General features: G+C 40.5%; 1 protein-coding gene across 2 annotated transcripts in view; it reads left to right on the top strand.

The window, feature by feature from the left end:
* col9a1c (collagen, type IX, alpha 1c) overlaps positions 1 to 14,387 on the top strand; it is a 33,532-nt gene that overhangs the window by 6,487 nt on the left and 12,658 nt on the right. For both annotated transcript variants that reach the window (XM_076754184.1, XM_076754183.1), the window contains 8 exons: positions 3,761 to 3,846; positions 5,484 to 5,555; positions 6,668 to 6,797; positions 9,356 to 9,752; positions 10,123 to 10,203; positions 12,133 to 12,150; positions 12,708 to 12,797; positions 12,945 to 12,980. In XM_076754184.1, the coding sequence (XP_076610299.1) occupies positions 3,761 to 3,846; positions 5,484 to 5,555; positions 6,668 to 6,797; positions 9,356 to 9,752; positions 10,123 to 10,203; positions 12,133 to 12,150; positions 12,708 to 12,797; positions 12,945 to 12,980 (910 nt within the window). The remainder of the gene's footprint in view (positions 1 to 3,760; positions 3,847 to 5,483; positions 5,556 to 6,667; positions 6,798 to 9,355; positions 9,753 to 10,122; positions 10,204 to 12,132; positions 12,151 to 12,707; positions 12,798 to 12,944; positions 12,981 to 14,387) is intronic.

Below are 14,387 nucleotides of genomic sequence, written 5' to 3'. Positions count from 1 at the left end.
GTGTTTTCTTCACATTTGAAGTGTGCCCACACCGTGTGTTTGTGTGTGAAACCACATCTCTAAAATAGGACCTTTCATCTTGTAGGATGCACATTACACGCATTTATACTTACAGTAAATGTGATGTGGGTGCTTGTTTGACAGCATTTCATGTTAGTGTGGTGGCACGTAAAAAGCCTCCGCTAAGACAGCTGACAACTCTCTAAATCCGCCTAATCTTCAGATGGCTTTGATGCCATTACTTACAGTGAAAACATACCCCTGACGATTTCTTTGCCTGCTATGCAAACCTTCAAGCAGCGATTGTTTTTGCACAGTCGTCGTATTAGCCTAAGAGTGAGGGTAGATATTGCCTGAAAAGAACTATATTAATTTTATACCAAAGACAAAAGCAAGGAGTGTGCTTTTCAAAACTTTCCTTTTCAGTTGTAAAACACTGAGCTACAAGTGTGACATAATATAGTGAGATAAGCATATAGTACAATTATATATTTGAGGAGATTCTTTAAGGACAACAAAATACAAATCACAATTTGTGGAAAATACTTTTGATTTGGTCCATATTGGTGTTCATTTGCTTCATGCTGGGAAATATGCTTTCTTGTCTACAATTAGATGAGAAGATTGATACCACTTTCACATCTGTCCATTGAATATATGGTTTCACAAAGATAGGCTTTGACTATGGCTTAAAGTAAATTAATAAAATTAAAAGTCAAAATTTATAAATTAATAGTCAAACTTCAGATTTCTTATATTCATCTGTCGCTGAAAGCAGTCTAGCTCTTGTCATTATCTTATATTGGACTCCTTTTCCATAAATTTGGGGTCAATGAAGACTTTTCACATTAAAAAAGATGGCTGAACAAGAAACTGTGTCAAACCACTTAGCCCCATTCATCCTGTCCTGTTGGCTTTCTTGACGAATTCAACAGCCACAAGGACATTTTAATTCAAAATAGAGTGCAACAATATAAAAGCCTCAAGCCAGCAGAGCTAAGAGTCTGAGTTCTTAATGTGCCAGGGCTCAGAGCTGACTCGTCAGTCAGGCTCAGGATTGTTTAGTAGTTACTGCATTCTTTAAAAACCACTTTCTTTCTCGTTGCTTGTTCTATGATATTGTTAGCGATCCACAAGTTATGAACCATGTTTTCCTCTTTGTGTCACTTTCTGCCACTGGTCAGCAGGTGTCACTGTTTGTTAGCCTGGGGGTAGGGTGGCTAACTTTTAATGCCTAAAATGAGACTTTTTGTTGTTGTTGTTATTGTGAAACGGTTCAACTTGCTTTAGAATTTTTCATAGATGTGTGAAACACTACTGGTCTAACACTACTGACCAGTCTTTAATGTCTGAAAATGGCCCCAGAAAATGACCCTGTTAGCTTAGCCTACTAGTCTATAAGGAAGCGAGAGCAAAAAATAGTCTGGTTTGTCCAAAGGTAAAAAAATCTGTCTACCCAAACTCACTAATTAAGATCTCTTGTTTGTTTAATCCGTACAAAAGCTTAAGCAAAAAATAGATAATTTGTGCTTTATATTGTGGATATTTTTACCTCTGCTAAGTTATGATAACTATATGCTTCATACAGTATTTAACACACAAATACGAGTGTTGTTGATCTTCTCGCTTGACTGTCAGCAAGAAAGCCGATTAGCTTATTTCCCAAAATATCAACTTATTCCCAAATAACTATGGGTTTGCAACTATAAAGGCTTCAGCTGCAAAAGTTTCCCTCTTATTGCATTTCATCAGTGATGTGTTGTTGCACCAGGCTAGACTGTAGATGGATTGGCGTGGAAGGCAGGCAGCCAATCCCGCTGGGGCTCTGAAGATGCTCCTTTAACGTGAAGGGCATAATGTTAGAGCCCAACGCCTCCTCTGAAGGGAAACCTTGCTGACTTAGCCATTAGTCATTTCTATGACAGTGAACTCACACACACACACACACACACACACACACACACACACACATAATCCTCAAGCAAGCACGCACATTTGCAAGTGATCTGACACAGTAAAGATGGGTTACGCCCTCGGTCACACCACTCCTACCTCATTCATTTCTCAGATTGATGAGGAACAACCTTTGCCTTTTGAAAAGAGTCCTCACTATCACTATCAGTCATGTTCATGATGGATTTGGGATTTCCGCGGCTACCTGTCACATCTCAGGGCACACATAAAAGAAGCTAAAGGAGGAGTGTGTGCTAATGCTGGTGAAAGTGTGGACAAAATGTACCGCTGCTTTGCACTGCTGTGTAAGATCACCTTGGAGAAGCTGCAGGGCCACTGCTGTCATTTATCATCCACCTTCTCCAGTACATGAAAGTGCACATACAGATATTAGACTACTTGAGTGGAGCAGAAACCCTCACCTCCACTTAATCTCTCCACTTAATAATGAATTAATAAAAGCCATGCTTATTTATGGATTCAGTAAATGTAATTGATTTGGAAGGCTTGTAGTGATTAATGTCGTCAGCAAGAAAGCTGTCTTGATGACAGATCAGAGTTTTGCTGAAAACCCCAAATGATCTGACTCGTTTAATTAAACCTGAAGGGGTGGAGCCAAGGTGCAACAGTCTGTCTTGCTAAGTAACATTAGATGGCACCCAGTTAAAGGCAAGCAATCAAGAGGTTGACAAGTCTAGATGACCTGGATGATGATCTAGTCTCAAACTAGTCAAACTAGGCATTAGCTAGCCTGCTAACCTTCTTTATAATTAGGACTAGTGATGTAAAAATGAACAATTCATCACAACTTAGCAACTTTTTGAAAAATCAATCTTAACTCAAGGTCCACTTACTAGATTTCTCCAGGGCTCAGCTGCTGTGCATATATATGGTTATAACATATTGCTGCTGAGAAGCTTGAAAGCCCTGGAAACAAAAGCTCAGTGGACCTTGAGTTGGGACTGTTTTTCCAAACTTCTGTTTGAAAAGTAAAGAATAAACTTCCATGTTTACCTGATAGTTTTGCTAAACCTGCATTAACTGATTTTTAACCACATGGGTGCAGCAGAAACATGTTGTGAACACAACACTGATATATTATGTCCTTTTATTAACATAGCAAATGTTAGCAAATATCTGCTTATTTACATGTCCAGCACACACAGAGCAACATTAGCATTCATTTGGAATCGGGTCATGTCGATGAATTTAAGTCTTTAGTTCTTAAAGCTCAGTTTTTGGTCTCTGCCAACTCCTGAGCGAAATATCCAGCTCATTGCTAAATACTACTCTATGCTCTCCAGCTGACCATAGATAATTGTAAGGTATGTGAAATGACCAGTGGAGCAAGTAATGGTAGAATGCCATTAAACAGTAGTTCTATAGCTAAATTGGAGTTTAGCTTAAATGATGATAGACCACGTGGGATCTGTACTGAAATGTATCAGAAACATGTAGAAATAGTTGGGTGTTCTTGTCTTATTCAAGTAATAATCCATATTATTAAAAATATATAGAGATTTTTTCAAACAACTGTTCCACCTCGACGTGATGTTGTGACCTTCTCACTTGACTGCATTGACTGTCATATTCCGCTTACGGTAATCTTCTTTATCTTCACTGGATGAGTTTGAAGGAATGCTGTAAACTTTTTCTTTCTGTCTCTGTGCTCAGGATGGGCACGGAGGACACAGCAAAGTGCTTCATGTCATCCCTGTGGTGTGTCAATTGATTCAGACTCAAAGAAACTGTCAAAGAGAATTAGATGCATGACTGAATACTGATTTTCTCCATCATTCCTGAACAGAAAGCAAGCGTGGCATCTATCGATGTCGCCGTGCTCCCCTGTCTGCATGGCTCTGCTTTCCCTCCTCCTCGCTCCAGCACTAGGACGTAAGTCACGCACTGTGCAACGCACACTCACTGACACATCACAACATCAGTGTATTTTGCATGAATGCCACCATGACTGTGAAACTGTTTGTCTGGTAAACACAGACAATGAAGACTCAGGTTAATGTTAACGCCCGCATTTTGACTATTGCTAGGTCATTCTCTTTATCACAACTCACAAAGCGAAGGCCAGAAACAGCAGACACACTGCGCTGGTCTGTGTTGTAGGATTAAATCAGATTAAATGTCCCCCTCTGATAATCACAACAAGTCCATTCTGTGTTGTTTGGGGACACAATAAAGCTAACCTGGACGCGCAGTCAGTGCTGGATACAGTGGGCGTGCTGCTTTTTGAAATTTTGCCTCGCTGTCCTGGCGTACACATGCAACTGCATGTGACACCTTAATTGTGGTTCATCTCCCGCTCATTGCACTAATGACTGGCTTTCTGAGTGTAATGCTGCGGCAGGCAGTAACTTTAACAACTTGAGGCCGACACGCACAGTCAGATAAGTGTTTAGTGGTAGTAAATACGGGATTATAAATACCGTCTCACCACTTTATCTCATTTCTCAGCAGTTATGTGCGATCTGGGAACGGCTTCCAGATGTGCTGTGTTCATGCCGTTCACTGTAAACGAGCTGACTCAGGTTATTGACTGAAGAGGCCCTCTGGCTGTCACCAGCCTTGTTCCATGGAGTTTTTTCAGAGGCTTTTCCCCTTCATAACAGCAGTGCAGCGGCTCAGGAATAGTGCCCTCTTCTGACGCATCTCAGGAATTGATTTTCCACCGTACGAAATACCCCAGTGACGGTGAAGTCTTTGAGGGCTGTTTTAAACACGTCTTGGGAACTGCAAAATGTGAACCAAGTATTAAACAGCTGAGTGTTACAGCAAACCAACAGAATGTTATTTTCTGAATTGACACATGATTTCTATTATTGTCATTTTATTGGCAATGAAAAACTAGGCCACTAAACGAGGCTTTTATTTTGTAGATTAATAAAACAAAATCTCTGCTAACATTAAAGTAAAGATTTTAAAAAAAAATCTCAGACACAGTAATGATGAAAGCTGAAATCAATTGGCAGTGTGATGTATTGCATGTTGCAGTTTGCACCAAAGGAACGGTCCATCTCAATAAATCATACACATAAATAAAAAGGAAAGTGGCTCACCTGCCACATTGACCTTCTGCAGTAAAATGTTTGTGATGACAAATGGCTTTGGACACAGTCATGCAACAGCGGCTGCCATGTTCATCAATATTATGTTTCCTGCTCTGATGTCGTGTTTGGATCGCAAGAGGTGTCTAAACAGTCTGCATCATGAATCTCAAAGACTGTGTTAATTAGTCCGCGCTTGTGCTTTGGAATATGTGAAACACTGTAAGCGTAGTCGTAAGAGAAACTCACATTAAAAATGCACCATAGTGCATTGTGATGTTAATTCACTCTGACATTAAAGATCTTGCTGTTTCCTTGTATCTGTCTCCTGGAATATGCCAACTGAATTAAACTGAAAGGTAATATATTGTTTTTGTCAAATTTAGCAAAGAACAGGTCTAACAAGATTATTGCCTTTCTTTGTCTTTCTTTTCTTTTCTTTTCTTTTCTTTTTTTTTTTTGTCCTATCAGAACTGGACCTCAACCGATTGGATGGTGATACCGTCTGCCCACCAGTGAGGAGCGGACAAGATGACCTTCCAGGTAATGACCTGCAGTTGGGTTTTGTTCAAACGTAAGTAAAGGCAGCAGTGTCGTAAAATCACAAGCTTAAGCCAGTAGAATCCCTAGAAGAGAAAATGGACTATACAAAGGAAGGTGGTAGGTTTAATTAGTTGAAAAGGGTGGGCTGCCTAATGCCTCAAGACACCTTTAGAGTTCAAATGAGGCAAATAAAATGCTCCACTTGGGCTTTACAGATTTTTAGTTGGAACAATTCGAACTCAGCAAGATTGTAATTGCTCACCACTGCTCTGTTTCAAACAGTGCACCTCAGTAACACATCTGCACACATTCTGCTCTGCGGTTTGAAAAAGTAATGCATTGTTAAGCTGAAAGTTGTATCTGCCATTGGACTCACTTTTGTTTCCTCACTTCTGCTGGTGCTGGTTGGTCCACCCCTTTGATCCAGACTGAAATCATCAACTGTTAGATGGGTTACCATGAGATTTTCATGGTCTCTAAAGGATGAATTCTAATGACTTTGGTGATAGTCTCACTTTTCCTCTAGCACCACCATTATGTTCAGATTTTTGGTTCTAAGTGAAATGTCTCAACAACTGTTGAGTTGATTGCCATGAAATGCACTCCACACATATTCAAGTAGCCTCAGGATAAATTATAATCATTTAGCCTCACTATGGGGTCGAAATTCTAATTTGTTCAATAATTTGGTTAATGATTTATGACTAAATACCTGCACACTGAATGACCTTCCCATCACTTTCACTTGTACTTTGTGTTTCTTGCTAATTTGTAAATGCTAAACCAAGATGGTGAGCACGGCATATACCTGCTTAACATCATGTATGTTAGCATTGTGCTTGTGAGGTAGCCCCATTTAACCCAAAGCACAGCCTCACACTAGCATGGCTGCAGACTTTTACTCTTGCTCTTGGTCCTTGTTGTATACCATGATCCCAATAACTTAAAAATGAATTATTCTTAAAGATAGAAGCGCTTAACTTCCTGTGATGCTTGTTCCTATACATGTAGTAGCCCTTTGTTATTGAATCATAACACTATCCCCACTGCTACACAATACACAGTCGATGATAATGATCATTATTAAATGCATCATGCATTATCCTTCATAGGTTTTGATCTGATCACCCAGTTCCAGCTGGATGTGATCCCTCTGAAAGGTGTTAGGAAGGTGGACGGCTCCACTCCCCTCCAGGTGGCCTACCGCCTCGACAGGGAGGCCAACTTCCAAATTCCAACCATGTAAGTACAGTAAAGAGGGTTTAAAAGAAAACAGATAAAAACACACACACATGTGGAGAGATAGCAGTGGTCTCCTGATGCAGGTGTTGCATTATTACAGGTCCAGCACAGATGTTACTGCATGGCGAGCAGCATATAATTGGTAAAGAAAAACATGTCTGAACATATTTGGCAGAAAGGCAGAGCAGAGGCATTCTGTGTATGTGTGTGAGTAGCGTGGGATCGTAAAAGTAGCATTTGGACCTTGCTTGAAGGAAATGTATAGTAAAGGCACATCTTTCACCACCTTTTTGTGATGCTTTATCGTCTGTTCTACATGCTGCTTTAAAGGTTTAGACTGAAAACAGACAGCCCTGGCTTCCTATTCAGATCTTCTTTAGTTTGTAATTAAAGGATAGTTGTTGCAACATGGCTGGGGTGAAAATAAGCTGTGAGCCCCACTGAGACACCCCACACCCTTTGAAAAAAGTTATGCTGTTTGCGACAGTAAATAAATTAATAAAATATTCCAGAAAACTGGCAGCCATTTAGATAACTATTAATTGATCTTTTCAAGGGTTAATCAATTTGAAAGGGAAGTTGGGAACTCAATCACCTTACAATTATAAATTTCTAATTTCAAATCCAAGCTGAGATTGACCTGGTGACATCACGATGACATCAGCAGGAGGGCCACAGGAGTAATCATACAACTCTTTCCACAGGCTGAGTAGTACTCCTCATGGCGAGTTAAATGAGCATCATCATCATGACATTTTGTAATCTAAATAGTAAATCAATTAATGTGCACGCTAAAGGGTTATTCTGAATTGTTGATGTTATTATCAAAGATGTACTGCAAGTAGTTTTTTGTCGCAATCCCATCAAGTTGGCAAATGTCCATAATGCATCTCAGTAGTATCTTTCATTAGACCCTCAGCGCCTGGTAAATGTCCACTCTGACAGACTGTGTAGATGAGTGAACTGAACCTCATGTGTACAGTTGGTGGAGTGGCCCTATGGTTTCAGTTAATCAAATTACCACATAACAAATGACACACAGTGAACCTGGCAGGGCTCTTTAAGGTCTGTGGTCCTGGGACAACTTCACACTTTGCCCAGTCTCAAAATAGTATTAAATAGAGCCATTTTGCATTTTATTTAACACACAAGAAAGACATGCTATCCAAGACATAATGTCAAAAAGCTTGAGTACAGAGATTGCAGGTTAACGGCTTTACCACTTTACATAACCAAATATGTCTCCCAGTGTTTCCCAGTGTGCCTGCTCCAGTCTGTTTTGGCTAATCTGTTCCTGCAGACCAGCTTTCCTTAGAAGCTGTTATGTAACTCGCTGGCACCCTGCATCTACACCACTCGGGCCTGTCACACTGAATGTAAATACATGTTTATTTCCTCAGCAGGACCAGTGGCACAGACTGTGCTTTGAAGTCTGTCCCTACCAGCAAGCTTTAAGCCACACTCCCTCCCTTTTCGCTGCAGGCCAAAAGCAGCACATACTTGAGACTTTTTCACCTCAGGCAAAGCTAGAGCGTGGTCTTCGTTTGTTTTACTGGCTTACAGGAAACGCTTTCTTTATTGCCTCACCTTGATCGTTTACAAGACGGTAAAAGTTTGGTCGCAGCGCCCATCTATTAATGCACCACCTACTGAGAATCTGGCTTGTTAAAAACACAGAAAGCACCAGACTGTGGACGCTAACCAGGACTGCATGTTGTAACTGAAGCAGTGATTTATACACAGAGGCCGCCTCTTTCATAGTATCTCATTTGTGATATAATAGCATGCCTTTAAACCCTTCTTTGAAGGTTGTAGCTTAATTTTATTTGTATTTGACCTTCAAAGACAGTGATGGCTAGCTTTTAAGTTATTTTAATCCATGTCTTGTTCTTGATTTGATGATTGCTCAGTGGTGTTTTTTATTATTATTATTATTATTTTTGTTCTCATTTTTTGCTTAACCTTGACATGAAAGATATTCTGAGAATATAACCTGGCTGGTTGAGAGTTGTCTTTGAGCTTTTCCTTTGAAAGTCATTGAATAAAAGGATATAACAGCAAAGAGTTTGACGAACTGGAACATTCTACCCAGACACCCTGTATCTGCTGGGAAGACTCTTTTGGAGTGCAGGGGGCTCTCCTGAGGACCTTTTTGACTCTGTAGTGGCACCAGCCATCTTCTATGGAGTGGTCTGCTGGGACAGCAGCATTTCAACTGCTGACAGGAAGAGACTTAACAGACTGGTTAAGAAGACCAGATCTGTCCTGGGATGACCCCTAAACCTAATGGAGGTGGTGGGAAATAGAGGATGATGGCTAAGCTATCATCCCTGATGGAGAACATGTCCCGCCTCATTCAGGACTCTCTGAAGGCAGTTTTACTTATTATATTTTTTACCTATTTATCATATCTTCCTTTCTTTACTGGTGCTTTTGCTATTACACTCTCCCCTTTGCTGCTGTAACACTGCAATTTTCCTGCTGTGGGATTAATAAAGGATTTTATTTTATCTTATCCCTGACCTGATTGGAACCTCTGTGCTTAATATCCCCCTCAGGCTGAACTTTCCTCGTGGCTTTCCTGATGAGTACTCCTTCATGGCGACTTTCCGCATGATCAAGAACACAGTGAACAAGGTGTGGAATGTCTGGCAAATAATGGACGAAGATGGCAACAAGCAAGCCGGACTGAGGCTGAACGGCGACCAGCAGGCTCTGGAGTACTTCCTGATGGGCGCTGATGGCAACCTGCAGACCGTCACCTTCCGTGGCCTTTCTGTGCTCTTCAACACCAAGTGGCACAAAGTGATGATTGGCGTGGAGCGTGACCAGGTCACTCTGTATGTGGACTGCCAGCCTGTGGATCAGAAACCCATCAAGGGCAAAGGCCCAATCAACACAGAGGGAGACACTCTTATTGGCAGACTAGATGCTGATCCCGACGCCTCCGTAGTGGTAAGCAAGGATGGAGTATTGCCTGCTGTATTTAATCATGTTCACAGACTCTCCTTACAAGCTCTATCATCAAATAGTGCTTTCTGCGAACAAACACTCTGGTTTATATGTGTGCTGAGCTCGGCTATAATTCTAAAGTGCTGCTGTCACAGCAAAGCTGCTCAGCTGGGTTCCAGTGGGGGAAAAAAGCAAAACGTAATCCCTGCAGAAAATAGCATTGGTGTAAACTCACCCACAGAGGATTGGTTGATTCAAAACTACAAAGAAATAACTGTTGCATGACAAGGTGTTTCAAGATTCTTTGTCAATGTCACATCTGAAAATTAATGCATAGTAGTCTATTTGTTGTAACATTAGCGTGTCTTTTCAGTTTGAACTCCAGTGGATGTTGATTCACTGTGACCCAAAGAGAGCCCAGAGAGAGAGCTGCAATGAGCTGCCTGCCACCGAGGTACAGTAACAAGGACTCGGATCTGCTCAGCATCTGCTGTGGTTTGTGGTTTTCTTCAGGTTGATGGGCTTCCAGCATGCTGGAAGAAAACAGGACAGAAATGCTGAAATAGAGTTGCAGAACTGTAACAAACACTTTGCCAAGCAGTTTCCTTTAGTACATCCAGAGGTTGCAGTTCATCCAGAACAATTTGCAAGTTGGACAATTTAGAATTGTTTTTCTCTCTCTCTCTTTTAATCAAACAGCAGATTGGAGTTGTAGTTCTACAAACATTTCTTGGAGGCAGAGCTGTTAAGGACCAGGCAGACATGATCTCATTGGCTGTGTTAAACCTCAGTGAATGGAGACAAAACACAAATGCTTGTTAGCTAACAGACAAACTTTAATAACAAAGTGGAAGTTTGATCAAATGAAAAGTGTGAGATCAGAAACCCGACCTGCACAGTGCGCACAGAGCCAGATTTTTGAGGTTACTGTTTCATTTCAGTTCAGCACAGAATACAGCATGTGCAGGGCCACCACATGTAGCCCACAAACAGCAACATGGTTTTGCATGGTTACATCTAGGCTGCAAAGTTATTGCCCACACAAAAATGTGGATAAGTTTGTTTTTCTTTTTTTTTTTTTTTTAGACTTCTTGATTGAACAGTATGTTGGCCTGCCTGAAGTCACTTTCTTAGTCTAGGCACACTATGTGCTGCCTCTTGATTATCAGCTTAGCATTAATTTTTTAGCTAGTAATGAGCAATAAGCCTGGTAAGTTAGTTTAATCTTTTCTTACCTTTTGCATTTTTTGCAGGGTTTCTGTTCTTTAGCCAGAAACAAATGTGACTCTTTAGCTTCAACATTAAAGTTAAAAGTCAGACATGGAATTCTTAAGATGCATTCAAACACCAAGCGATGCAAATGTTAGCCATGGCACATTTGCCTGAATTTGACCGCTGGATCATCAATGCAGTCCAAACAGTACACCACCAATAACCACAATACACCACCTGCACAGACATTTGTTGTAATCTAGCTGCAAAAAGTGGACGCACCAACAGTATATGTGGGAGACTGCTTGTGTGTTTGTGTTGAGCTCACAATCCACCAGGATCTCTTCATTTTCCTCTCGTTTCTGTACATTTATGAAGTAGGATCCTGAATTGATACCCAAATTCACACTACAATGGGCAAATTTGTGTCTTGTATAAAATTGCATTTGTGTAATGTCCATCACTCAAAGAAATTACATCCAAATTTACTTGATATAGTGTGTAATTCCCATCACACAGCATCGATCATCGTGTCCATAGATGATTGCTCACAAGTAATGAACACGGGAATTGTTTGGCATGGGTGTGGTTAGAAGTCATTCAACAGTAAAAACTAATTGGAAATCAGTGAGAAAGCCTTTGACTGGTGGTTAGATTGATTTACAAGAGAGCTAGGACAATGTTATATTGAAATGAAAACACATACACATTGTGCAAGGGCTGTGCAAGGTTTATGACACATATTACTAAATATTATCTTTCATTTCAGTGTGGCTTTAACACAATTAATGAGATTTCTGCCTGACAGAATTACTGGTAGCCTAGGATGATAATTCTGCTCTGCTGTCTCATATCTCATTCTGTAAAAAGTCTGCAGTGTGATTGCTTTTATTCAGTCCTTTGTATCAAGATGCAAATATTCCTACCCACTATAGAGAGAACTATTTCCTGGCTTGGTGCTCTCTATTAGATTTCAGGCTAACATTCCTGCATCCAGCTGTGAGATGGTTCTGTACATGGGGAGTGTTGGTTCTGTGGGCTGTATAAATGACAGCATGATATACTCACTACTATGATTATGAACAGGTGCGCTTCTGCTGACACTTTTGGTGAGGGTGGTGTGACTACTTTCACTAACTCTCCCTTTATCTGATTTCTCTTGCTTCTTCAGATGTATGCCAATGCTGAGGTATTTATTTATCTACTCTACTTCCTTTTTGCTTTTTGATATTAAACCTATAATCTATTTCAGTGCTGTGGTTGCCTAATTACCTCATTGCTTTGTTCTAAATCTAATTTATGGTGGTGGTTTTATTTGTTTGCTTTTTCAGGCTTGTGTAGGTTGGGCCATTCATACATTTCTACACCAGTTCACATGTGAAAGACTTTTAATCAACTTCGAACAGATTAGATATATAAAATTATACCTGAAATGTCCCAAATTAGAACCACGTCTGCAGACTATCAAAATATAAATATCAAAAGACACATGGACCTAAAGAATGTTGAAATTCACACCTCAGTATGATTTCAATTAATTTGACCTCATCAGTCCAATTATTTGTCCAATTTTCTGTGTTATTGCTTTAAAAGCCCAATATATCCAATAGCATTTCTAATGTCAAACATTCCACCATTTTGGGTAAATCATTTGATATGTCCCTTTCTTAAATGTGTCTCTTTTTCATCAAAAGCCATATTTGTAGTTTTTAGTGTCATTTGCTGACTGGTTGTCTCCACTCTTAGCCTGACAAATCAGTCCAAGGCCCTCCAGGAGCCCCTGGCCCAGAGGGCCCCAGAGGGCCTGCAGGAGAAAATGGCAGAGATGGAAGAGATGTAAGTATTTGCTCCTCAATAAAGACATTCATTCTACAAACATTCTTTCCACTATTGTCTCAGTCATTTCTATCAACACAAGGCAAGTATTTCTCTCTGGATGTCTTTATGAGTTCTTTAACTATGCTGTTTTATTCATCTCTGCAGGGTCTTCCTGGTTCTCCTGGCAGTCCAGGTGTTCCTGTAAGTATGAAATGCTAAATGATGTACTGACAAAACACTGTGCAGGCTTCTGATCCATTCTTACTCTTTATGTGCATTTGTATATTTGCCATGTGATGCCTCAGCGAAATCATTCACTTTACCTCTGTGTTCAAGCATCCACAGGATTTCAAAACAGATTTACCAAGACACTACGACTGGTTATTATATATTATTTATTCATTCTAGAGATGGCACTGCTTTTTAGGCCAACCCAGAAATATTTACTCTGGAATTCATTGGTTTTTGGAGGGAAAAGACAGTTGGTAACCAAGATATTCTCAGCAAATCAATATACTTTTTACATATTTTTAAACAGTAGAAGTCTGCAGGAGCCTATAACCCAAACATGATCCCAGCCCATAACCAAAGCCATATTTATTTCATCCATCACTGAATGCTAGCTTGCCAGACTAATCAAATCCAGAGGTTAAAGTCTGTCTCATTCCCTCTTCCCACTGAACATTGCACTTCTGTTGCCGTTGTTACAATTGAAAATAAGCATGTCCAAACCCTACCTGAGCCTGAAACTTTGTGCAACAACAGGTGTTGAACTCAACCTGAACCTGGTGGGTCGTGAGTATCACATTTCAGGTTGGGTTTGGCAATGACAATGTTTGCTAAAAGGCAAGCTAGAGGACTTTCTAGCCACGAGAGGTGGAGGTTTGAAGCCATTTGTTTGCTTCAGGACCACAGGTGTATTGTAACATCATACACTATTTTAAGTGAAAGGAAGCCCTGGGGGCCGAGCCTTGTTGATTACTGAACAAAAACACAATTTTATAACTTTATTCTCTGATTTTGGTGAAACTGGATGCTATTTCATGGAGAACATGCTGCTCTGTCTTAACCCTAGATGATTCAAGGAGTTTCCTGATACGCAGATAACTTTACATGTCGCTAAAGTAACAGTTAACTGCTGCTGTTAGCAAGTTAGCCCAGTTAGCTGTTCAGTTAGCAGTGCTATTAGCTGACTGTGTCTGGAGTTGGAGCTCAGAGCACTGGGAGAGTGTTGCTGTTTACACTGGGAGCACAGGAGTTTTGGACCACCAGGAGGCCCCCGTCTTTGTCTGCACCACAGTGTGGAACTGTCTGCTCCACTGGACAGTCTGAAGAGACACAATAAATTGTGGGAAAGTTGAATGTCCAGTAAGCTCATGACACATACTAATCTAGCATACATCTGGGCATTTCTTGCATATGCAAAATCCATACACTGTGCCGTTGAAAGGCACTACACCACATTTTTGTCACACATTAACACAAATAACACCACATGGTTCTGACTGAGCCTGAGGGTTAACTGGAGGCAACATGTCTACCAGTGACGCAGTCATTTATTGTTGTTCTTTTCCCGGCCACCCCATTTGTTATCTGCTTAGCCTTACA

The sequence above is a fragment of the Chaetodon auriga genome, chromosome 17 (genome assembly GCF_051107435.1).
Source record: "Chaetodon auriga isolate fChaAug3 chromosome 17, fChaAug3.hap1, whole genome shotgun sequence".
Taxonomy (NCBI): domain Eukaryota; kingdom Metazoa; phylum Chordata; class Actinopteri; order Chaetodontiformes; family Chaetodontidae; genus Chaetodon; species Chaetodon auriga.
Note: the sequence above shows the minus strand (reverse complement) of the source record. Positions and strands in the feature narration are given on the sequence as shown.